The sequence below is a fragment of the Lupinus angustifolius genome, chromosome LG19 (genome assembly GCF_001865875.1).
Source record: "Lupinus angustifolius cultivar Tanjil chromosome LG19, LupAngTanjil_v1.0, whole genome shotgun sequence".
NCBI lineage: Eukaryota > Viridiplantae > Streptophyta > Magnoliopsida > Fabales > Fabaceae > Lupinus > Lupinus angustifolius.
In genome coordinates, this window is record NC_032027.1 from 7,199,496 (window position 1) to 7,226,247 (window position 26,752).

Below are 26,752 nucleotides of genomic sequence, written 5' to 3' on the forward strand. Positions count from 1 at the left end.
ATTTTTTATATACAATTCAACTATAATAATAAATTATAATGTACATATTTTATTATTCATGTAATAATTAAGTTTATATATTGATTAGTATAAAATAAATAAATATAATTAAAAGCAAAAACTTGTTGGGTACCGGCTGATATTCGCTACGCGCATGTGCACCTACAAATATTGTAAGTATGAACACAAATAAATACTATATGTGCTCATGCTTATTGTGTCTACTCGGACCATTTCCATCCCTAACGATACTATTTTCATAAGAACATTTTTATGCTTATTCTTATTAGAAAATGTGAATCTCACACGAAAAAGGAGGAGAGAGAAATTGTTAGAATATAATTTGTGATAAGTTATGAAACAAAATAAGAATAATAATAAAAATGATCATGAAAAATATATATTATTCTTAATTACCTTGATGCATAATAAATTAAAAATTAATGTAGTACACCCAAATAAGGAACAAATTGATATATTCCAATACGGAATAAGACAATTCAGGCCCATTCCTTTTTTTGTCCAAATTTGGAAAAGCCCATCCACATGAACCATATATGTCTTAGTTTTCAATCATCACAATGCATTTTGGTGCAGTGTGTGGTTCTCATTTCTCGTTTCTTTCATATCTCGAATCTCAATGGCTTCTACTCAAGGTCAAGTCATTACATGCAAAGGTACTTTTTCTTTCTCTTATTCTCACACCATTTGCATTATTATCTTTATCATTATTAATTTGCATCATTATCTAATTAATTAACTCAATAATAAACCCTAAACGACGTTCCTTTTTTGCCGTTTTGATCAAAATGTGATTTATGAAGCTGCGGTGGCCTGGGAACCCAATAAGCCTTTGACAATCGAAGATGTTGAGGTGGCTCCGCCGCAAGCCGGCGAGGTCCGAGTGAAAATACTTTACACCGCTCTTTGTCACACCGATGCTTATACTTGGAGTGGCAAGGTATTCATTTTCGCTTCTTCGATTACTGTTACACTTGATGCAGATTCAATTCATGTTTATATTTTATCAATAAGAGAAAAAGATGAATGCACTTACAATTCATGATGATGATTGTGTATAAATATTTACACCAACAATGATATTATACTCTATCAATAATAACAAAATGCTTTATTATTGATCTATATTCTGTAGTGTATTTGTATTATTGCCTATGAAAAATATAATATTTCAATCATATTTGTTAAACGTTATATTGTTGTAGTTTGTTATAATCAATTATAGCATAGTTGAATATCTTTTCAATTTATTTTTCTTGTGTGGATTGGATAAAAAAACACTCATATAGTAAAATTTGAAAATGTTTGAAGTTATTTGTTTAGATCAATAATATTTGTTTACTAGTAAATTATCATAGATATAATGGCAAAAAAATGTTTGCTTTCAGAATAATCAAATACTTTTTTTTTTTAAAACAAACTTGAAACAGTACTTCTCTGAAACGTAGTACTGTCTTATAAACATGACAGATAAAACAAAAAAGAGCTGTTTTTTAAGGGGATAAATCTTCCCACCCGGATTGATGGGTTAATTGAAATTTTAGTTTTTTTTATAAACAGCTATGTTTGGCTGTTTGGTAAAATAGATGAATTTGAGATGTTTAAAAAAGAAGCTTTATGAAGAAAAAAATGTTCCAGAGAAGTTAATAGTTTCTAGCTTGTTTAAAAAGGTTTTTATAATATTTGAAATCAACCACATTTTCCCTTTTTATCCTCCTCAAATTAACTATCAAACACATATTATTAGTTTATAAAATAACCTCATACCCTTTTCATAATGTAAATGTACTATGTAAAATCATTTATTTTAACACTATCCAAACTCAAAAAGGTTATCTTAAAATCATTTTTCTGCAAACATACCCAAACATAAACGGATTCAGATTATAATCAATTATAACAACAATTGGTTATTGAAATGGTGCAATTGTTGCAGCTATCCCAAAGATACTCTTAGCTTCAAGATTGTTATGCTGTTATACATGAAACCCCTTTCTTATGTGGAAGTTATCTTAAATTGCTGTGCAGGATCCGGAAGGTCTCTTCCCTTGTATTCTTGGCCATGAAGCTGCAGGGTACATGAAAAAAGTTGCTTATTTTTTTAAGCTGCAAGATGTACCGATATAAATTGGCATTTTTGATTGTTAATGTGAGCTTGTGTCCTTTGGCACAGGATTGTGGAAAGTGTCGGAGAGGGCGTTACTGATGTTAAGGCTGGAGATCATGTCATCCCCTGTTATCAGGCTGAATGTGGAGAATGCAAGTTTTGCAAATCAGGAAAAACAAACCTTTGTGGCAAGGTTCGTTCTGCCACTGGTGTTGGGGTCATGCTCAGTGACCGCAAGAGTCGTTTCTCTGTTAAAGGAAAACCCATTTATCATTTTATGGGAACTTCCACATTCAGTCAATACACCGTTGTTCATGATGTCAGTGTAGCTAAGATTGACCCAATAGCTCCTTTGGAGAAAGTTTGTCTTCTCGGATGCGGTGTTCCAACTGGTAAGCCCCTATCATAACATGAAAAACTAATCCTGTGTGCTCATGTCTAATAATGTTACATTTATTGTTGTCATGTTTATCATTCCATGCAAGCACACCATACTAATTTTTTCTTCCTTACAGAGCTACAAGTTTAATCTATTTTGTCAGCTAGATATAACTCCGTGATTTTGGAGTTTGATGCAATGGTTAACCCATGGTTACTTTACAGACTTATGCTATTTGTTTTTCTTTGTCTCTTTTCTTTGTTGATGCAAAATGACTTCACTCCATCCCCACTCAATGCTAATACTGGACAGTGCCAGCATGCTCGGTGTTGAATGAAAATGTCAGGGGGGATATTTCTAGGCTGTAACAGTTTGCTTGATTACTTTATTTTGTTTCATCCTTACTTAATATGTGGTCTTGTGACCCTCCTATGCCAAATTCACTTATTTTTATGAATTTATGATATATATTCTCTTCACTCTATAGGCCTTGGAGCTGTCTGGAACACTGCAAAAGTGGAACCAGGGTCAAATGTTGCTATTTTTGGCCTTGGAACTGTTGGGCTTGCTGTAAGTTTCTAACATTAAAATATCAGATGTTTGTGTTTTTGCTTGATTCTGGGATGCTATTATTATTTATAATTTATACTTGACAGGTTGCAGAGGGTGCAAAAGCTGCTGGTGCATCCCGGATTATTGGCATTGATATCGATAGCAAGAAGTTTGAAGTAGGTATGTCATGAACTTGGTTGACCTAACACAGACTGTATGTCTTTAATGTTGTGAAGCGATCTGCTGGCTGGTGCCGAGTTTATCATTTATTTGACTAATACTCTCCACATATTGGTGAGTATCACTGTCCACTTGGCATCTGACAGTGCCCTATAATGAACCTTATAACACACCCATCTGATAAAGGAGGAAGATGATGCCTGAGAGGAAAGAATCTCCATTTGAGAAGGGGTGACTGTTTTATTGATTGAAATTTGAAATACAGACATGAAGAGATAAGACAAAAATTTAAGAACAATGCTCCCAGCCATGGAAAATTCCTTTAGCCCAAGCTTTCAGCTGAAACAGAAAGAAATCCCACACCCCTTCCTACATTTCCCGTTTCTGTATCTTAACATATCTCATCAAATATTGTTTTTTCACTTTTGTAACTAACTTTTCCCTTCTCACCCTTCATTACATCCTTTTTCCCTCATAATTAGTTTTGGGCTGTGTTCAGTATCCTATGGGTGCCCCTTTTCAATACTGACAAGCAGAATAGTATGGCTTTCATATGTTTTTGATATTGTGTTCTTTTGTATGTATTTGTACTTAGTTTATTCATTGTTTGTATTCTGTTGCAAGTCATAACTGCTACATACATATAATATAAGAATATGATGTCTTACTATGTGCTGTTGTCTGGTGTTGTTTCTCAGTTTTGGTTTTATATTGCCAGTGTGCTATAATGATGAGATTCTTTCATGCTAATAACTAGCTTTTGTTTAATTGTCTTCTTTTGCCATTTGACCTTGCAGCTAAAAACTTTGGAGTCACCGAGTTTATCAATCCAAAGGAACACGAGAAACCTATTCAGCAGGTCATAGTTGATGAAACAGACGGTGGAGTTGATTATAGCTTTGAGTGCATTGGAAATGTCTCTGTGATGAGATCTGCTCTGGAGTGCTGCCACAAGGTGAATGCCGCTACCGCGTCATTGAGTCAATTGTTCAAAAATTAAACTGGTGGTTATAAACAATAAAACATACTTGGTTTGAAAATTTCCAGGGTTGGGGGACATCAGTTGTTGTAGGTGTTGCAGCATCAGGGCAGGAAATATCAACTCGCCCTTTCCAATTGGTGACTGGGCGTGTCTGGAAAGGAACAGCTTTTGGTGGCTTCAAGAGCAGGTCGCAAGTGCCTTGGCTTGTAGAGAAGTACTTGAAGAAGGTAAAGTTTTTTTCATGAATTTTTAAATATAATAATAAAAGAGTATTATTAGTTGAGAAGAGAGAAGATTTTTTTGGTGAATAAGAAGACAGAATATTACAAGAAGAGCATAATATATCCTCACAGAAAACACCTAAAAGTCAATAACACTGTGTAACAAAGCATGATAATTCCTTTGCATATCTACCAAATAAACGCCTCTATAAAGCCATTGCGCTCAGCACCAAAAGGATATGCCAACCTATCTTTATACAAAATGAAGATAAGAAAATTAATCATTGAAAGTCCTGTTGTTCCTCCCCAAACAAATACACCAAAGAAAAGCAAAAACAGCTCATTGCAACAAAATTCTAGCATCTTCACATGTGCCAAAACCTTTGAATGAGTCATTTACGCAACTAGTTTATCAAGAATGTTCTATGTATTAAACCTAGAGATCATTTTGGAAAGTGGTAATGCATGGATTGGCATCGGGCTCCTCTAAAGTGCAGGGTGCAATTTAGAGGGTAAGATGTACATCTACAATCATTCATTGAGGAAATCAATGATGATGGTTATAACAACTCCATGATTTGTTATATATGTCTAAGCATGTTGCACTTCAAAGGAGCTAAATCTGATGGATAGTTATGACACTACATTGTCCAACTTTTACTCATTTTGCAGGAAATCAAAGTTGATGAGTACATAACCCACACTTTGACTCTTGAAGAGATCAATGAGGCTTTTGATCTTTTGCATGAAGGAGGATGCCTACGCTGTGTGCTTGCTACAAATGCATGAGTTCATCAAAAGTCTTCGCTAGTTTCATGTGGAATGGTTGGTTTTTCCTCTCTTGTGGTGATTGATTGTAGTTAAACTTAGTTTGAGTGGTTGTAATTTCTAAGATCTTGGTTTATAATGTGGACACGATCTTACGTATCTCTTTGGAAACTTACAATAAGAAACCATTGCACCGAATGCATAAACATCACTTTTGAGTTATGTTATGGATCTGGTATTGTTATATGGCAAATGTATTTGGTCTCCCATTGAAAAAAATTACTCCTTTTTGGTTCTTTGACTGGACTAAATATACCAGCTTTCAATAGTAAGTTTATTTTATTTCAACTTAAAAGCTTGAATAGAATGACCTATATTTTATTTAGTTCTGTTATAGCCTTCAACAATTTTTTTATAATCCTTCTATATGTTTGCATGAAGGAAGTATTGATAAAAAGTAAATATATCCAATGTATTGGAAATATAAAAAACATTTGCCCTTTTTAGCCGTGAGTTCAGAATTTGTGGTAGGTTTTTATTGATTTTGGAATTATTTGCAAATCATGTGGCTACCCCATCAGGAAGGGATTAATGGATTATCCCATTATCATCTATTAAAAAAAATACCTCAGCTTCAGTTAAGCACATTCCAAACCCAATTGCAACGATGGTTAATCTCTTGGATTTTGATGTTTTAGGTTCCTATAAATAATTTGTTCTGGCATTATCCACTCTATTTCTTATGATCCTTGAAGCAAAGGAACTACATTCTGATTGGAGAATCCACATAATAATTATGAAGATAATTCGGACAAAGGCACAAAGCAGGGACAAAGAAGAGTTAGATTACTAAGTTATTATCTCATTTGTTAAATGAGTCTAAATAAAGCTCTCACATTAATCTTTTATTCTATATATATACATATGAGTAATTGCTCATTTCAGTTTCTCATTTTTTTTTTACCTTACCAATTTAGTCCTTAATAATTTTAAATTATCATTTTAGTCCTCAAAGTTTTCAATGTGGAATCATGTTAGCCCTTCTGTTCCTTCTCGTCTATTAACGTTTTCAGACTTTTCTATGTATGTCGTTAAGTAGCGACATGGCTTTGTGTCATCTTTATCCTCACCGGTTCTAAGAAAAAACACTCATTTTAGTCCCTTAATATTTTTGTAAGTACCATATTAATTCTTGTTGGCACACAAAATTTTGAATCCTAAACCATATTTCTTCACATCATACTTTACCCCAAGCTTCACATCAGATCTTTGCATTAAGAGTCATAGCCGGACCAAATTGCCAAGCTTCGGCTAGGTATAGTACAAGATGAACTCACTCTGAAAACCGATCTAGGCCAGTCAACCAAACAATTCAGATAAAGGACATAATTGACTAGACAAGATCCAAACAACAATACATGGGACCACTACCTCTTTCATCTATCTCTCACACCATTTACATAGGATTGTCACGCCATCTAAATAGTATGGACCTTGTCACAAACTACATGTCACCTACACCCTATATCTACTTTTCGTAGACGACAAAGACATGCCTATATTACAGTTAGGATATATAATAGGTTATAAGTCAACTATCCAAAAGTACGGACCTTCTAGAGTCGCCCAAAGCAGATAAAATAACACATGCTTGCTTGGGACAGGCACGATGGGACATGATGTTCAGTCATGCTAATAATATCTACCAGCGAATATTCCATGTCATTCTCCACTGTAAATACGATACATCCCCTATAAGGAAGATATATTTCTATCTCTCAATTACTCTTGCATTATATTCTCTATACTCTCATACATCTCTCATATACTAACTTGAGCATCAGAGCACATTTTCAGGTATCCACCCAGGTGCTCCCAGACCGATCTCAAGTCACATCCAGAAGATTCTTGTCCAACAACTGCCCATCCAACTCGACTTTCTCGATACCAAAGAACAATGACTAAATATTATGTGGTAAAATAATAACAAGAAAATAAACTCAATGTACTAGAGATGAGAATGTTGTGTTGGATGAATGAACACACTAAACAATATAAAACTAGAACAAATGTATCAAGGAAAAGGTTGGTGTAGCTTTTATTGCAAAAAAGATAGAATTGCACCTTAGGTGGTTTGGAGATGTGTGTAAAAGACCACAAGATATCTCAGAAATAAGAGAAGATCAAATGGAAGTTAGTCAAATTTACAAAAGTAGAGGATGTCAAGAAAAACAATAAGCTAAACAATTAGAAAATATTTGAGATGATATTTTATCAATGAATATGATTTATATTAGAAGATTACGAGTCGTTCAATCTATATAGTTGACCTTGCCTAATAAGAATAATGATGTGAATATCTTTTGGAGATTCTTTTACACGATTATATTGGCTTGTGTATGGCCAATTCTCACGGCTTTGTTGAGCTTTATGGGAATAATAAAACCATGCAGTAGAAATATAAGTAAAGATATAGGAAGATGGGGTAGAATGAAGATGATTTTAGGCGCCACAACACTTGAGGTGTTGATAAGCCAAATGTGAGGTTCGTCACAAGAAACTTGGTTTCTTGATAAGAACTATAATCTTTGTTTAGCAAATAAGATTTGGAGAAGACTCAATGCTCTCACAAGGAAATAATTCCAAAGTTTTAATCAAATTCAAGGTACTTTACTCATTCAACAACTCGGGTACATATAGTGTGGGCTAGCCGAACTTGGCTTCCAAGAAAAAAAGAGGAAACAAAGCATTAAAGGCCTAGTACAAAGGTAATCTAACATTGGATCCTTTGGCTCATGAATCTAGTCCTAAACATGACTAAATTCGGCTAGATGATAATATTACATGTTTAATTTCAATTTTATTATATTGAAGAGAAGAAATAAAGATGAAGACATAGGATTCTTGTTGCTAGCTTGAACACTCACAGCTTGATGACTTGGTTGGTCTATGATTCCATTTCCTCATTGATGTCACGACTAAGTCTTGTTAACTTGGTGAAATTGTGCCCTAACTCACCCTTAAAACTCCACGATTAGAATGAATGTTGGAAACATTGGATTCTTCTCCAAGTGAAACACACAGTTAGAGGATTAACTTCAATTGAGCACATGGTTAAAATGGAAGTTAATTCACTCATAATTGAGTCCACGAGAATAAATGAATGACAAGAGTCTTGGATGTGAAGAAGATCTGGCTCCTGACCTTGGCAGTGTTTTGATGAAGACACCAACATCACATAAAAGAAGAAAAGGAAGAATATTTATGAAGACAATGAAAACAAAGCTTCAAGAAATTAGAATATAAGTCTTTAGGTACTTCTATCCTTATACTCTAAACTATACGTTTAGTGATATGCTCAAAAGTATTTTAAAAAGAAAATTGATACACAAGCATAAAAGAAAATAATTTTCAAAATACTGTGTAACATGTTCTTAGATCTAAGTAATAGATTACTATGACTAAGTAACGAGTTACATGAGTGAGAAACGAGTTATCCAACAAAAATTGATTAGGGTAATCGATTACACCATGTGGGTAACTGATTACACAACACGGTAAATAATTACCCACTTGGACAGAACAGTTGGGTAATCGATTACACCTTTAGAGTAATCGATTACTACATGTGAAAATCAATTATGGAGTTGGACAAACTTGTTGCGTAATCGATTAAGCAATCGATTACTAAGAGTTGTTACACTAGTTTTCAGATTTAAACCACACGACTTTCAACCCAAACGAAATGGTTTCATTCCAAACAAATCCTACATTTTCATATAGGTATTATGGTTGACTGAGAAGTCTATATAAAGGCATTGAAACTCATTTCAAAGATACACATTTTTCATAACATAACTTAGATTGAAATCACTCACTCAAACTACAATTTTCTGAAATACTTGATCTACACTTGGTACAACTTGTTCATAACTTTCAGAACTTGATTTGGATAGTTGCCTTAAGTGTTATTGCAAGTTATTCAAACCTTATGAGCATTAGTACTAAAGTATACATTGAGTTATTTGATTGCAAGAGTTTATAACTTCAAAATCTTGTAAAGGCAATCTATTGCATTGTTAAACGTTTTCTTCATTCAAAGTTGTGAATTACTTTCTTTCACAAGGGTGTGAGAAGAAAGGGAATAGAGTCACTTGGAAATGATGTTTTCCAAAGAGTGATATAGGTGTTAGAGAGTGAGTAAGGTACAAAGGAATCTCGGGATGAGAAATTGTAATTACTACTCTAAATATCTAGTGAAGAAATCTCTTGTGCTGCAAGAGTAGTAGACGTAGCCTTCGGTGGACAAGAAGGTGAACTAGTATAAAAACATTTGTGTACTCTCTTCTCCTTGATCTTCTTATATTTACTTGATTATTTCTGCATATTATTTTCCGCTGCTATTAACACTTGAATTGTGCCTAAAAATTAGTCGTAGTTTTAAGCAACTAATGTCATCTCAGTCTTACAATTGGCACCCGAGCTTTTTTGAATAATCTATTCTCAAAACTGATCCTGCTTGGAAGACGGCCACAATATCATTTCTAGGAGAAGGTTCCAACATCAATTGCCCTCCAAGCTTTGTTGGAGAATGCTATGACTTCTGGAAGATCAGAATGAGAATCTTCAAAGAGTCTCAAGATCTAGACATTTGGAATGCAATTGAGGAAGAGCCCTATGAACCTTTCACGATTATGAACAATGTGAGGGAAGTGAAGTCGAAATCCTCATGGAATGATGAAGACAAAAAGAAAGTACAATATGATCTAAAAGCAAAAAATATCCTCACTTCTGCACTTGGTATTGATGAATTTTTTAGAGTATCAAACTGAAAATCTACTAAAGAAATGTGGGATACTCTAGAGACTACACACGAAGGAACCGATGAGGTAAAAAGGTCGAGATTAAATACTCTTTCCTAGGAATACGAAATGTTTCGTATAAAGCGTGAAAAGAAAATACTTGATTTACAAAAGAGATTTACTCACCTTACAAATCATCTCATTACACTTGGAAAAACTTTATCAAATAGTGACTTGAACTTAAAAGTTCTAAGATCACTTACCAAAACATGACAACCAAAAGTCGCACCCATTTCTGAAAAGAAAAGTTTATCAAAGATGTTCCTGGCTGCTTTGTTTGGAAAATTGCAGGAACATGAATTAGAACCCAGTCATCTTGAACATCATGAAGAGCAAAAAAAGAAGAAGAAGAATATCTCTCTCAAAGCAAAAGTGGATAAATATGATTCATCAGGAGATGAATCTGAAAAGGAAGAGATGGAAGATATGAGTTTGTTCGTAAAGAAGTTCAACAAAGATCCTTAAAAGGAACAAAGACACTAAAACTAGACAAAAGAATAAATTTACCAAGAATAATGACGCTCCCACTTCAAGCTAAAACTTTACATGCTTTGAATGTGACAAGCTTGGTCATATGAAAATGGATTGTCCAAATCTGAAGGGGAATGCCTTCAAGGGTAAAAATGAAATTAAGAATGGACAAAGAGCTTACATAGCTTGGGCATATAATGATACCAGTTCTATCTTTGAACCAGAAATGAAGAACAAGTACATCTCTCTCACGGCATCTCATCACTCTGATGATGAAGAGGTAAATAAATCTAACCTATTTTCTTCTTCTGAATTGCAAATTGCATTTAATTATTTGCATGATGAATACGTCAAACTCACCAAACTATTTTTAAAACAAAAAATGAGTTAAAAGTATTCAGAAATAAACCATAATCTTCTTCATGTCAAAATTGTGTTACTCTTGAAAAGAAAGTTTCAACATTAAGTCTTGAACTTAATAAAATAAACATGAGTTGCAAAGAATTGGAAAAAATTATCAAGGTTCAGAGACATCCTACAGACCGAAGAGGTCTTGGCTATTCTAGCAGCCAAGTTTCTAAGAACCAAAATGTCTCAACAAAGTATCCCTACATCTAATGGTAATAACAACAAATCTAGGATACATAAGCATCATCCTATATATACTTATTGTAAGAACCATGGGTATACACCAAGCACTTGCATGATTAGAAAACATAGTGTACCCTTAGGTCATTTTAGATGGGTTGAGAAAGGTGCTAACCATGTAGGACCCAAAGAAAATTGGGTACCTAATATTACTTAACATGTTTAGTAGGAAAATTTGAGAGTCACCTGCAATTTATGGTACTTGGATAGCGGCTGCTCAAAGCACAAGACGTGCGATAAAGATAAGTTTTTTTTTCTTACTCCAAGGAACAAAGGCTATGTCACATATGGTGATAACAACAAAGGAAAAATACTTGAAGTTGGTAGAATCAGTAAACCACTTTCAACAACTATAGAAGGAGTATTATATGTCGAAGGACTCAAGCACAATTTGTTGAGCATAAGTCAACTATGCAACAAAGGATTTCATGTGGCATTCTATCTGGATAAATGCATCATTGAAAGTAAGGACTCTAATAACTCTAAACTAATTGGTTAGAGAATAAATAATATTTATATGATTGACATGGATTCTTATTTACTAATAAAATGTTTAGTTGCTAATAATAATGATGCATGACGTTGATATAGGAGAATTGCTCATATTCATATGGATCATTTGAATAAATTGATTAAGAAAGATTTAATTGTTGGATTACCCAAAATGAAGTTTGTTAAAGACATACTATGTAATGTTTGTCAAATGGGTAAACAAACAAAGACTTCTTTCAAACCTAAGCATATGGTTTCTTTAGATAGACCATTGCGGTTACTACACATGGACTTATTTGGCCCTCAAGGACCAAGAGTTATGGTGGTAACTACCATGCTCTTGTTATAGTAGACGATTTCTCAAGATATACTTCTTAGTTCATAAGAATGAGGCATTCAACGCCTTTAGCAAATATGCTAAAAGAGTTCAAAATGAAAAATCTCTAAAAATCGTTGCTATAAGAAGTGATCATATGAGAGAATTTCAAAACGCTTCTTTTGAAGAATTTTGTGATGATCTAGGTATCAATCACAATTTTTTTGCTTCTTGAACACCACAACAAAATGGTGTTGTAGAGAGAAAGAATCGGTCCTTAGAAAAACTTGCTCGTACAATGTTGAATGAAACTAATCTCCCAAAATATTTATGGGCTGATGTAGTTAGTATGGCTTGCTATGTTTCTAACAGAGTTCTTATAAGACCAATTCTCAAGAAAACCCCCTATGAACTCTTTAAAGGTAGAAAACCATACATTTCTCATTTGCATGTATTTGGTTGTAAATGTTTTGTTTTAAATAATGGTAAAGATAACATGCAAAAGCTTATGAAAGACTCTTCCTAGGCTACTCTCTTACGAGTAAAGCTTATAGAATTTTCAATAAAAGAACTTTAGTCATGGAAGAATCTGTTCATGTGTCTTTTGATGAAATCAATCATATAATAAAGGATGAGTTAACTCTTGATGAAGAGGACTTGCTAAGTTCCCTTTTAAAGGAGGATTCTTTTACCAATGCAACAAGCAATACTAAGCACTTGAAAATGGATGATATTCTATCTTTTCAAGAAGAACATATTCATTCTGATTTACCCAAAGAATGGAGAACTCATCGAGACCATCCCATTGACAACATCATTGTCAACATAAGTAAGGATGTCACTACTCATTTAAAGCTAAATGATGCTTGTTTAAACATGACATTCGTTTCTCAAATAGAACCTTCCAAGATTGATGATGTAATCGAGGATGAACACTAGATTCTTGCTATGCAAGAAGAATTGAACCAGTTTGAGAGAAATGAAGTTTCAGAACTTGTTCCTAGACTAGATAATAGACATGTTATAGGAACTCGTTGGGTATTCCGTAATAAATCAGATAAAAATGGAATTATTGTTAGAAATAAAGTTAGACTAGTAGCACAAGGATACAATCAGGAATAAGGTATAGATTTTGATGAGACCTTCGCTTCTGTTGTCGGACTTGAACTATTCGGTTGCTACTTGCATATGCATGCTCTTTCAAATTTTAGTTATATCAAATGGACATAGAGAGTGTATTTCTTAATGATTATATACAAGAGGAAGTGTTTGTAGAAGAACCTCCAGGTTTTGAAGATTACAAACATCCTTCTCATGTCTAAAAATTAAAGAAAACTCTTTATGGCTTAAAGCAAGCTCTGCGTGCTTGGTACGAACGTCTAAAAAATTTCTTATTGAAAAGGGTTTCACAAAAGGAAAGGTCGACACTATACTATTTATTAAGAAAATAAATCATCACACTCTTCTTGTTCAAATATATGTAGATGATATTATTTTTTGTTCTACTAATGAAACCTTATGTAGTGATTTTGGCAAAATGATGCAAGGGGAATTTGAAATATCTATGATGGGGAAGCTAAATTTCTTCCTTGTATTAGAAATCAAACAACTCTAGGATGGTATCTTTGTGAATCAATCCAAATACTACAGAGACTTGCTGAATTCTTTTGAAATTGATGACTACAAGCCAATTGCCACTCATACGGGTTCTGGCACATACATTGATATAGATGAAGCTGGAAAATGCATTGATATATCAAAATATCAAGGTATGATCGATTCCCTACTTTATTTAACTTCTAGTAGATCTAATATAATGTTTAGTGTCTGCTTGTATACTCGGTATCAATCTAAACCAAAAGAGTCACATTTAGTTGCTGTCAAAAGAATCATTAAATATCTAAAAGGTACAATTGACGTTGGATGATGATATCCAAAAGGAAGTATATGTGATTTGGTTGGATATTCAGATTCAGATTTTGCTGGATGCAAAGCTGAGAGAAAAAGTACAAGTGATACTTGTCATATATTAGGTAATGCATTGATCTCATGACCATGCAAGAAACAAGCATATGTTGCTTTAAGTACTGTTGAGGCAGAATACATAGCGACAGGTAGTTGTTGTGCCCAAGTGTTGTGGCTTAAACAATAATTCCTAGATTCTGACTTGGACTTAGGTTGCATACCCCTAAAATGTGACAATACTAGTGCTATAAATCTTACATAGAATCCAGTAATGTATTCTAGAACCAAACATATAAATATAAGACATCATTTCCTTAGGGACCATGTCCAAAAGAAAGATGTATCTGTAGAATTTGTTGTTACTAATGACCAACTAGCATATATATTCACTAAACCCTTGGCAAAAGAACGTTTCTATAAAATTAGACGTGAATTAGACATACTTGATGAAGCTTACTTATCTTAAATGCTTATATGTGTGCTTCATTATGCTTATAAAATGTCTATATGTATTTAAAATTGCTTAAATCTTTTCAAAAATTTCAAATTATTGAATAGATAATCAATTACATGTGATGAGTAACCAATTACCAAGCATCTGTATGCCTGAAAATTCAAATTCTGGATTCAGTAACCGATTACACTAGAGAGTAACCGATTATAGTATTGAGTAGGAGGCCTTAGTAATCGATCACCCACCTGTGTAATCGATTTTCAAAGGTGTCTGTTTGAAATCTGGCAATTATTTTGTGTTGAGTAATCGATTACTCACTATGAGTAACCGATTACTCTATGTAGTATTTAAGTTTTCCTCCTCATTTTTCAAACACTTCTTCTTCCTCCTCAAACCCTCATTTTCGTGTTCAGCCTAGAGTTTTCCTAAAAACCTCATTTTGATCCGATTTGTGTTATTTTTGAGTCATTTTATATCACATTTTCAATTCTAAGCACTTATATTCCATAGATTTCGTATTTAGTGGCCCCAATAAAAAATCCCCAAATCTCTAAACACTCAAAACCTAATATTTCAAAAACCACAATTCATGGCATCATCATCAAGAACTAAGAAGCAATGTCTCGTGTGTCTCAAAGAAAGCAATGAGCTTCACCTTCTGAGGCTAATCCTTTGGACTTGGTACGTCTTCTTGTAAATGATGTTCAAAGCAAAACATTCTCATAGCATTTTCTTGGATGCTCCATTTTCGCTCCTAAGTATGGTAATGTCAGTAACTTTGAGTTTGAAGATTTTCATTTTCCTAGTCTTCTAAGGCAACAAGATCTTTTTGATTTCTGTGGGGAATCAAAAGCCTATTATCTTGAACTTGTTAAAGTGTTTTACTATAACTTGAACTTTAGGAAATATCATCTTACATCCTATATTAAAGGAAAAAAATTATTTTGGAAATTAAGACATTTAGTTCAATTTGCTGTAACATATCTTTTCAAGGTAGCATCAAAGATTTCGATCTTGCATGCGAATGGGATAATTATGATAGAAAAAAGTTCTACTACTCTATGTGTAGATTCTCTAAGAGGGAAATAGAAATGCGTAAGCAAATGGCGCTATGTGAAACTTTAAAGAGTAGAGATATCCTTGCTGTAGGAAATCTCAATCTTGAAGATCGCTTGCTTCATTACTTTTTAAGTTAAGTCATTCTTCCAAAATATTCAAATCATTCTCAAATAATTGATATGGAACTGCAATTGATGTATGCTCTTAAGAATAACCTTTCCATCAATTAGGCTAACACAGTAATGAGACATATGTCGTCTGTTTGAGAATCTCACAGTCGTCTGCCTTATGCAATCTTCACAACCAACATACTCGAGCATTTTGGTGTATCTACTACTGGTGAATCCAAAGTCACACTTGATGCACGAGATAGCAAGATTGATGTGGATGTGACCACAAAATGGGCTTCTTCCGAGATCCCATTGATAGATTCTATAAGCATCAAAGTGATAGACATGATGCACCTGCTGATCCTAATGTAAATGCCTCTGCTAACCCTCCTGAACAACAAACTTCTGAGTTTCATGCTAAGTATTCTTCATCTATTCCCATGCCTACAAACCAGATGATCATGAATGAGTTATTCTCTCTTCGAGGCTACATCTCTAATCGGATGGATGCTCTTGACGCTCAAAATCAACAAGTTCAAATCGAGCTTTAACGTCTTTCTTATAAGATATTTCAGGCACATAACTCTGAATCAAAGGGGAGCATACAAAATAGGGGGAGCATACTCAAGATAAGTCAAGAATATCACAAAGTATGCTAGTCTCTGAAAACTACACTTTCAATAAGATATTGGTTTGTCATAGTAAAAAAAGAGGAGATTGTGAAGAAGATCTGGTTCCTGACTTTGACAAGGTTTTGATGAAGACACCAACATCACATAAAAGAAGAAAGTAAAGAAAACTTATGAAGACAATGAAGACAAAGCTTCAAGAAATTAGAATATAAGTCTTTAGGTACTTCTATATTGAAATAATATATTTTTTATCTTTTTGGAACGCCGTAAAACAAAACTTTAGAGTAGTGATTCATTTTTTTAATTTTAAGTGAACCGTGTGGTTCACTTCTTGAGTTATTCTAGTTTAATATGGTTTAACACAGTCAAACCAGAATTTTACTTGCTAAAAAGATCTAACCCCTTATTCGGTTAAGACTTTAAATTAAAATCATTTTCAAGTTCGATCAATGATCAAACTACTCAATCCAGTTCTCATAGCACTTACATTTTTTTTGTGTGATTGTGCAAAAAACATCTTTGTTATCTTTCCATCTAAGTCCAAAATAAATTGATTATGCTGAAAATATTATCCACCATGATAACATTATAAGTGTTAGTCTAGGTGACACTCAAAATTATAAGGTGGAGTTTTGGTCTTAACTCTTTTATGATTTTACAATTGTCATTCCCTTGTTTTATTTTGTGGGATTTTTATCCTCAACTTTCATGAAAGTATAAATAATATATGTTTCTTTTATGTCAGCCTACTTTCCAATTAAATTAATACATATGAATGACATTGGATGATGTATGATGAGAGGGAGATTATGATCTAAGTTTTCGGGGGACAATAATATTTAATTATAATTTATGATTGAAATTAATTGAGTAACTAAAATTTCCGGTTATTTCATTTTTAATATGAATTACTATGTTTGTGTAAAAAAATATTTTCTATATTACTAAGTAATTTTGTTTGTTTGTCTTCATTGTTAAAAACTATATTTATGTAATAGTTGAAACACGTGTAATTTGATAAAGCGATATATGACTAATGACATGATTCAGAGTTTTTCAAACTTGAATGATTAAGACATCAAGAATAAAATGTTGACATTGATATATCAAATTAATATTATCTTACACATTGAAATTTATAGGATAAAATTCTTGGACAAAAATACATATACTAATCTTCTCTTGCTCATTCACTTATAAGCATCCTTAGGATATATTATCAATACATACATAATATCTTTAATCATGTGTCAAATCATTATGAACTCAAATGAAGTCATATTATTATAAGCAACATCACCATTTACACGTGTAATAGAATTTGATCAATTATGTATACTTTTTAGAATAATCACACAAGTTGCATTATATTTACTTTTTTGGTACTACTAAGAGTATCTCATCATCGTGTGGATAAGAAACTAATCACTTTCATGGTGTGTGACTACCTCTTCCAAAAAATGTCGCTCCCAGAAATCAATCCCCTAACCTTTTGGTCATCTTGGTGATCTAGTTGGACCTTACACCACTAAACTAACGTCTTATTGGTGCACTATATTTATTTATCAACCTAAAAATTAAAGAAATATGTGAGCTCTAACAATTGTCTCCTTAAAAATAACTCATGGGTGTAGATAAAAGGAGTACATATGTTGTTCTAAAAAATATATTACTCAATGTACTACTTGTTATGATTGATTGAAAAAATACATTTTATAATTTAAAAGTTTAATAATTAAATATGTTCTCTAGCTAACCACAACAATTGTCACATGAAGCAATATACTTTTTAAGATAACAAATATGTTCATATGAGTAAAAAGGTAAAAGAAATATTTTAATAACTTAAAATAAATAAAGGGGCAACTGTCCCACCTATACGTGTAACTGTCCACAAGTGAGTATGATATTTTTATTGGGTTTAGGGATGGCAATGAATACCCAAATATGTAAGTACTCGTCAATATTATCTGCAACGGGTCTGGTCTATGTCTGTGTTTTTAGACTCACATATAGTTGAGACTGAAGATTTAGAAACTTGTTAATGAACAATTATGAATCTGGATAGAGAGGTACCCAGACCCATAAGTACCCATATTCACAATTCCTATATATATATGTGTGCAAAATAATAATTAGACAAAATTGTGATCTTACATTCTTAAACAGTAACATTATATTTGTTAATCAATAATTATAAAGGTAATGTTATGTTGATGTATGAATATTAGATATTTGATATGCTTTATTGTCTTGTTTTAAATTATATTTTTTTTATTAAAAGTATTTATATGTAAGTGGAAATTTAGAGTTGTGTATTTATACTTTAATTATGTTTTATAATTATTATTATCATTTTTTTTTGTCTAAAATAACACACATGATTATAAGAAACACATGTTCAAATATATAAGTTATTTTCAATTTTGTTAAATATTTTCTGAATTTATATGTATCCGTAGATTCACTAGATGTTCCTATCCGACGAACCAAAGATCATGTTTAAACGCCAAGGTAGGCCCCACTTGTTGGGACCACCGAAGTTGACCCAGGAGACAACATGCCTTCCGTACTCCACCAACCCACCTGCCAGCGCAACAGACGGGTTGCAGAGCAGGCTAAGAGACAAGAAGGGCACAGTGTACGACCCAACAGGCCGCCTGACACGGGAAAAGCAGCTCCAGACAGCACCTTTGGTCGGCCACGCGTCGCACCACCAGCCAAGAGCCCAAGGTCAACTCTCACTCCTTTAAATAGGAGTACCCTCCAACAGGAAGTATCTTAACCTCAACTCCTAGACTCTCTAATATTATTCTTCTTGTCACTCACTCTCTACTTCATATACTGACTTGATCGTCGGAGAACCTTTTCAGGTACCTCCACCGACGGGTCCAACTCTTTGCTGCCTTCAGTCACCCTGGCGATCGCTTCCTACTTCTTCATCAACATCTGACTCATCATTGTCCGTACTCTTGTGTTCCGATAAGAACACTAGATATCCGAGGATTCATAGGTAGCAGACCCAATGGGTATCTGCATAGGTCTAGCTCGAGTCTAAGTCTCAAAATGATTGAACAGGTCGAGTCTGAATAGTATGCTATCCAGACCCATCCAGACCCACTATCATCTTTAATTGAGTTAAGTTATTTTGTTCATTTTTTTTAATACATATTAAGCAATGAGAAACATTTTGTTATGGTGTTAAGTGAAGTGATTTACATTGGGTTAAATGCCTATTTCATAAACACTTAACACCCAATTATAGGACTAATGTGTTCTATTATAGAAGATTGTATGAATGAGCACATGTAACATGTTTGCTAAACTTGAATGAGGTTATTTTGAAAAACATAATATCATAGAAGTTAAATAGTGTTATTTAACCATAATGTTATGCTTCATTTGTTATTGAGTGTAGGATAGAGTCAAAATAATGAATATAACTCATTTTGAATAGTAAAACTAATATACAAATTAGTAATGTAATAACTTAATTAGGTTCCGAGTTACTCATTTCAAATCTAAAAAATATAAGTGGAAGAGAACTTAGAGCAGACATGTTAAAGTGATAACATCTTTTATTAATTTAAAAATAGGACTAAAATGCACAAAAGTAAAACAATAGAATATGTTTTGCCCAATCTGAAAAGAATAGAACCAAAGTTGAACATTATAATTTTGGGTGCCACATTAATACTTGTAATATTATAATGGATAATATTTGTCACCTGAACATTTTTGTTAGGTATTTGGATATAAAAATAAGAGAATGATGATTTTTGCTCAACATTACAAGTTAGAAGACCAAAATAACACAAAAAAAAACAAGACTAAAATCACAATTATAAAATATAAGATATCAAAACTGCATATTAGCTGAGTTATAAATTCATAATTTTCTACCACTTTAGAAAGTTTTGAGGTTAACATTTTCTATAAAAATAGTTAACCTAAAACAAAGTTTACAAGAGCCAAACTTTATCCTATTAGATGCATTAGACTATAACATAAAAAAACTATAACATCGTTCGATTTTATTTATTTATTTTATTTTTACACTTTTTATGTTTTTCTAAAAAATTATTTGAAATAATATATTTATTTAATTCTTATTTATATTAATTTATCATTATTAGAAGAATTGCAAAATAAAATAAAATGGATCCTACCAAGTTGAGTAATGAAAAATAAACCCACACACCCCTTTAAAAGACAAAAGAAAAACCCTTTCTTCCATTGCACTGTGTTGTTGGGTTTGATATTTGGAATAGTTATGGGGAGGAGGATTCTGAATGAAGCTCTCAGTGCTATGGTCAATGCTGAAAGGAGAGGCAAATCTACGGTTGAGATTAAACCTTCCTCCACTGTTATCTCTTCTTTTCTCCAAATCATGAAACACCGAGGTATATCAATTCTTTCAACCATTTACACTTCTCTCTTGTTAAATTTTTGTTCTTTTTCATCAAATTCGGAACCCCTTTTACGAACACAAGATTTTAACCCTTTTTTGTATCCATTGTTTGAGAATATTTGGTTCAGTAACTTTTGCACTGCACATTAACTGTTTGTTAAAAGTCCTATTAGTATTTCGCTCTTTGTAATTGGTACTGTAAGTGGCGTTCCTGTGATTGGATGAATTTAGTTTTCTAAGTGTTATGTGTTTTTGTAACACGGTTTTTTGGTGTTGACGTTGCACATGGTGCTTGATGAACTTGAAGCCTTGATTTGAACCTTTTAATGAAAATACTTGTTTGGCAATGGATGAATTTTAGTTAGTTTGCCTGTTTAAATGAACTTTATCATGATTATTTATTGAAATTGGTGAACTTTTGATGAGTTTATTTTCTAGTTTAGTAGTTAACTTTACCTTGCCTTCATGAGTTTACATAAAAATTCGAGTTTGACAACCTTGCACACATTGTTTGGATAGTTAATGATTGAATGGTAGTGGAATGAAATGATATGAAACAATAAGAAATAATGAAGTGAAAACCGCATTATATTCCATACCCCTCAATTTGGATGGAAAGAAAAAGGGGTATGAAGTGGAATAGAATGGAATGGGTTCCATCCAATAGCATTCCATTCCATTTTTATTTTCAAATCGTGAGAATGGAACTATATACCATTCCATTCCATTTACCGTCAATCCAAAGTGGAAACAAAGCTTAAAATCCTCCGAGATTCAGATTCTCACTTCAATGCTCAAAATAAGTTTAGTAGTTAATTTGGCATCACTTCTGATAGGCTATATCAAAGGCTTCCAAGTCAGTGATCCACATAGAGTTGGGAGGATAACAGTTGAATTACAAGGTAGGATCAACGCTTGCAAAGCCATTACATACCGGCAAGACATCAAAGCAAAGGATATTGAAGCCTACAAATCATGTGCTCTCCCAACACGCCAGGTTCATTAATAGTTCATCTTCCATAGCCCATATAAAGTTCCCGCAATTTCACTAGTTGCTCTTTAATATGGAAACTATTGTAATTGTAGAAGATGCTAATTGTTTTGCTAATTTAATTTTGAGTTTCAAAAAAGACTAGGAAAAAGGATATTCATGAAGTTCTGTTTCTTTCATTGCAGTGGGGTTATGTTGTGATTACAACTCCTGATGGTGTTTTGGATCATGAAGAGGCCATTAAAAGAAATGTAGGTGGCCAGGTTCTTGGTTACTTTCACTGAATATAATCGTTGACATGTTATTTTGACCAACTATTGTGTTAAGCTCTATTCCTAGAAAAACATGGGATGAATTTGATGGCAGAATGTTTTTTTCAGCAAGGGAGGTTTTGTTGTCAATTCTTGCTTTGTGCTGTATGAATTTTATGGAAATTAGTCCTGTTTTTGTTGAATAATAAACTAGAAATGAATGGATTTATTGATTCGTAGTTTATTGTCGATTTCAAATTCAGTTGCACTCATGTAATCCTCAATTAGTTCAACCACACTGGTTTTCATTTTTTGTTTCTCCCTAGCATTTGCAGTCTTGGGTTAGAAGAATGTTTCATTATATACTTCATGTGAAGGTTCATGTCAAAATCAATGGGGGCAATGATAGGAGGAGACTAACATATGTATTTAAATCATACCTAGGAGGATGAGATAGGTGACGTGAGACTTCATTCTCAACATGCCTCATCCACAAAAGCCTATCAGATCAGCCGAAGATTTGTCTTTGATCCACTACTAAAGAATATATTTTGACTTATGACAATCAGAAAGAAGTTGAGCTCTTATTCTGATATTATGGTAGGGTTTTATCTCAAAACCAATTGACAATGAGAGAAGTAACCCAACAGTATTTAAACCATGTCTAGGAAAATGAGATAGGCGGTGTGATACTTAATTTCTAACATTTCCAATTGTCCCCAAAAGTCAACTTAGTAGAGTTGGAAGACAGGTGTACAATTTCCCTCCCTCCCTTAAGTTAAAATTTTTGCCTATAAAAACCACACACTTCCAATTTCTCCTTTATTGTCATGCTATAAAACATTTTTTTGATGCTTTGAAAATAAATGCACGAAATAGTGAAGCCAAATGTAGGTCTATTTTATAGATCAGCAGCATCTTCAACCTACCTTATGGCCCTGGGCACTTATGTGAGTGAAAACTCAAACCTAAATTATGCTCACAGTTCTCTGACAATAAATGAACATTGTAGCTTTGATTTAGGATAATTGAAAATGAGATCAGACATAATTGAAATTTGCGATTCATTACGTTGTCTTCAATGTCTTGAAATATTGCAATTTCTGCATATAATAATAATTCAAGCATGAGCTTGAATACCATTTTAATCTTAAAAATGGGGCGCAGCAAAAAGAAATATGTCTTGAATTTAGATTAACAATGTAATATTTATATATCGTTAGTATAAAAATTTATATACAATTTTTTTTTTTGAAAAATAATAATGGACTGATAGTGTATAAAGTTCTTACAATTATATTACTTCTCTCTTATATTAATGTGCATTTTGTTTTCTAATATTTAAAAATGCGTACCCGATTTTGAGTTTTTAGAGTGCGGTTCCTATGGCAAAATTGTCTAAAAAGGATAATCACACATGGCTCATTTTTTTAGTTGGGGTTTTTTCTCGAGCAGAATAAAAGGTTTTAAAAATTCTTTTACCTGTCTATTTTATAATTCTTAAAGTTTTCATTTTTCTCTATTCCCTTCCAAAAGTTAAAATGCAAACAATGCCTCACATAAAATTTGTAACCATTAATTCGAGTCCATCCACAATCTGATTAATTAGCATTTTAATGGAATTATCACATTATTTGCTGGACAATTTTGTACAGACTTTACAATTTTATTGTAGCAATATGATGACATGCCAACCAATGTCTCGACCTTATGCAAATGCATTTTTTCGGGTCAGCAAACAGAATCACACAATTTACAAAAGAAAATAAAACTTCTATGAAAATGAAAAATTAAGACTTCTGACACGGTCATAGTCTAAAACAAGAATTAAAAAAAATATCAATTATATGTAAACTATAGGAAGGGGGGCATTGGCAATTAGATATCCCTCAATGGAAAAAAAAAGGGACAGTGATTATTTCCTTTGGGTCAGTAGTTAGTACTAGGGTTGACAATGAATCGAACCAATTCGGTATTCGTTCAAAACTCAATTTGTTATTTAGCTCGATAAATTTGGTTTATGAACCAAATGAGCCGAACTTGAGCTGAAAATTGAGCTCGTTAAATAAACGAGCTGAAAATTGAGCTCGTTAAATAATTGAGCTCGTTAAATAAACGAGCCGAACTTGAGTTGGATATAGTTCAATTCGTTAGATTCATGAGCTAGCTCGATATATATATTTGTAGTATTTTTAAAAAAATTAATTAACTATTTAAGTTGTCCAAATGAATCAATTCGAATTGAAACGAACAGTTCACGAACTTTAACTGAGTCGGACTCGAACTAAAAGAAATAACCCGTATCGAACTCAAGTTGGGTTTCGAGCCGAACCAATCTTTATCGAACTGAGCCAAGTTAAACTTTGGTTCGGCTCAATTCTAGTCCTATTCAGATCATAAAATAGGGCAACTAGAGTCTATTTCAAATTCTCTTCTCTTCATATTCATAGTAAACTAAGGTCTTATTTCCAACCACACATTTCATTCAAACTTTCTTCTACTTATCATTAGAAAGCACATCTGTTGTATCACTCCATGTGTTATAATTTTATGATTGGTCAGAAAAATATTTAATAATTAAATTTTAACTTAAATAATTTTTTTTGACCAATCATAAGTTAATGACACATGGAGTAGTAGAAACTATAGAATAACAGATATGTACCGTTAACTAAAGTACAAATTCCAATCACAAATTCCAGACTATCTTCTACTTACTATTCTCAATAAACTAAATTACCATTTCCAACCAAAAATTTCAAATTATTTTCTCAAGTAAAGTCTCAATTACATTCATACATTTCAAACTCTTTTCTCTTTTTACATTTATATTTTTTTTGGTACTACTAATAATATAATCTCACATTTTTTGGCAAGGAACTAATCTCTTTTAAATTTTGTGATTGTCCCTCCCAACAAATATCACTCATATGAATTAAACCATCGAACTTGGGGATTCAGTAATATCTTACATCATTAGACCTATACATTCATATAAATTCATATCATATACAACATTTTTCTCCTTCAATCTTAAAAACATTCTTCTTCTACCTCAAAGACACATGTAAACTCTCCATATCTTTTATCTACCATATTTTCAAAGCCATTTAAAGTGCTTGATACTTTTACGATTTTGGGTGTGGTACCAATTCCTTTAATTGCACCTATGATCTACTATTTACATTCATATCCATTTTTATCATGGTAACATAAAATTGTTAACTTTCATAATTATAATCTCTTACCAAATTTTTAGTTCACTAAATAAATAATGTACACTTTCTACATGTGGTGTGGCTATAGTTTAAGATGTATTGGAGTTCCACATGGAGATTTGATAAGCTATACATCACATGCAAGTCAACAATGTAATAATTCTCAAATTGTTATTAATTAACATACACAAATTAACATTTTCTAACAACTAGCTATGATCTTTTTGCAGTTTAAATGGTTGTCATGTGAAGATTTGGATAATAACATCAAGTTAATTTGTTTCTCGATTCTGGAGTGGCATTAAAATATTCACGTAAGATTTCAATTTGGAATGGTATAGGAGTTGCCACAACCAACTCAAATTAGTGATGTCCTCCAAAGAATTGATAAATGTGGTAATCATGATGCAAACAAAGCCACAAACATGCAGAATGAGTTAATTATTGGAGTCATTTAAAAGTCAACTCTTGCAAGGACTTTTACATCAATATTCATTCTATATGCAATAATATATAAACATTTTTATGTGCTGAACTACAACTACAAAATTCACTTGTTGGAAATTCCTTATGATTGGTGAAATACCAATCTTAGGATCTTGAATTTAATGATTCTCACACACATTTATGAATCAAAGGGTGCAATATCATACCTGAATCCATGTTCCTGGATGTGCTCCTTTGATCCACTTTTCTGAAAGAGACTTTGTGGTATGATGACCTTCCTCAACCAAATCCTTGATTCCTCTTGGGACTTGCGTTATCACTCTCATTATCATGCATAGACTTCATCTCATCCTTCATGGCATCAATCCACTTTTGAGAGTTAGAACTTTCATGGCTTGACAAAAATTCAATGGATCATCTTCTGTTAACCCAATGTCATCCTCATGTTCTTGAAGAAATACAATATAATCATCAGGAATTGCACTTCTCCTCTCTCTAATAGATCTCCTTAATGGCACTTCTACTTCTTGAGGTTGTTAAATTTGTTCTATATGTACTTGAGGGAGAACCTCATTGTTGTCTTGTTCTAAAATATTGCCAGGAACAATATTCTGAATATTATCTTCTATTACTGAATTTATTCCTTGAATGGCAATAGGCACAAGAACTTGTTCACAATCAGTAACCGGTTCTTCCTCAAAGACAACATTCCTTATGTTCTCTTCCTTCCCAAAATCAACTTCCTCAAAAAATCTTGTATTTCCTGTCTCAAAAAAAATCTTGAAGTGGGATCATAAAAATCGAGAGTGTTCAGCATAGCCAACAAAAAAACAGCTAACAGTTCTAGAGTCCAGTTTTCTTTCATGCGGTCTATAAGGCCGCGCCTCAGCTGGATAACCCCAAATGTGCAAGTGTTTCAAACTTGGTCTTTTATTAGTCCAAAGCTCATATGGGGTTTTGTTAACTGCTTTACTTGGCACCCTATTAAGGATGTAAACTGCGGTCTTTAAAGCTTCCCCCCAAAGAGACTCTGGTAAGGAAGAATGACTAATCATATTTCTCATCATATCCTTAAGAGTTCGGTTTCGTCGCTCAACAACACCATTCATGCTAGGTTTGTCTGGCATAGTGTATTGCGAAATAATTCCACATTCTCTGAGGAAAAGCGCAAATGGCCCTAGACGTTGTTCTCCTGATCCATCATATCTGCCATAG

At 33.0% G+C, this 26,752-nt stretch overlaps 2 protein-coding genes and 1 long non-coding RNA gene across 4 annotated transcripts; 2 read left to right on the forward strand and 1 right to left on the reverse strand.

Moving 5' to 3' along the window:
• LOC109334552 (alcohol dehydrogenase class-3) lies at positions 551 to 5,463 on the forward strand. The gene is made up of 9 exons (XM_019570384.1): positions 551 to 677; positions 825 to 961; positions 2,050 to 2,096; positions 2,195 to 2,520; positions 2,995 to 3,077; positions 3,164 to 3,239; positions 4,037 to 4,194; positions 4,287 to 4,448; positions 5,115 to 5,463. Exons 1-9 carry the CDS (start codon positions 641 to 643, stop codon positions 5,229 to 5,231), a joined length of 1,143 nt encoding a protein of 380 aa, XP_019425929.1. The 5' UTR covers positions 551 to 640; the 3' UTR covers positions 5,232 to 5,463.
• Positions 3,164 to 3,797, reverse strand: LOC109334553. The gene is made up of 2 exons (XR_002106111.1): positions 3,401 to 3,797; positions 3,164 to 3,363 (listed from the first exon to the last, which is right to left on the reverse strand). It is a non-coding gene; the product is annotated as an uncharacterized LOC109334553 (long non-coding RNA).
• LOC109333686 (40S ribosomal protein S15a-5-like) lies at positions 20,416 to 22,130 on the forward strand. 2 transcript variants are annotated; one of them, XR_002106040.1, is made up of 4 exons: positions 20,416 to 20,622; positions 21,467 to 21,627; positions 21,807 to 21,984; positions 22,027 to 22,130. XR_002106040.1 is itself a non-coding variant. In XM_019569230.1 (3 exons), exons 1-3 carry the CDS (start codon positions 20,493 to 20,495, stop codon positions 21,903 to 21,905), a joined length of 390 nt encoding a protein of 129 aa, XP_019424775.1. In that variant the 5' UTR covers positions 20,417 to 20,492; the 3' UTR covers positions 21,906 to 22,126. The 2 variants fall into 2 exon arrangements, 1 of the variants encoding a protein (XP_019424775.1); XM_019569230.1 differs by having other exon boundaries at positions 20,417 to 20,622; positions 21,807 to 22,126.

Excerpts from the sequence above, each read along its gene's own strand:
- LOC109334552 (XM_019570384.1), top strand. The coding sequence starts at position 641 with ATGGCTTCTACTCAAGGTCAAGTCATTACATGCAAAG. Across the intron at positions 678-824 it reads TCAAGTCATTACATGCAAAG|CTGCGGTGGCCTGGGAACCC; the intron begins GTACTTTTTCTT and ends TGATTTATGAAG. Across the intron at positions 962-2,049 it reads CTTATACTTGGAGTGGCAAG|GATCCGGAAGGTCTCTTCCC; the intron begins GTATTCATTTTC and ends ATTGCTGTGCAG.
- LOC109333686 (XM_019569230.1), top strand. The coding sequence starts at position 20,493 with ATGGGGAGGAGGATTCTGAATGAAGCTCTCAGTGCTATGGTCAATGCT. Across the intron at positions 20,623-21,466 it reads CCAAATCATGAAACACCGAG|GCTATATCAAAGGCTTCCAA; the intron begins GTATATCAATTC and ends CACTTCTGATAG. Across the intron at positions 21,628-21,806 it reads GTGCTCTCCCAACACGCCAG|TGGGGTTATGTTGTGATTAC; the intron begins GTTCATTAATAG and ends CTTTCATTGCAG.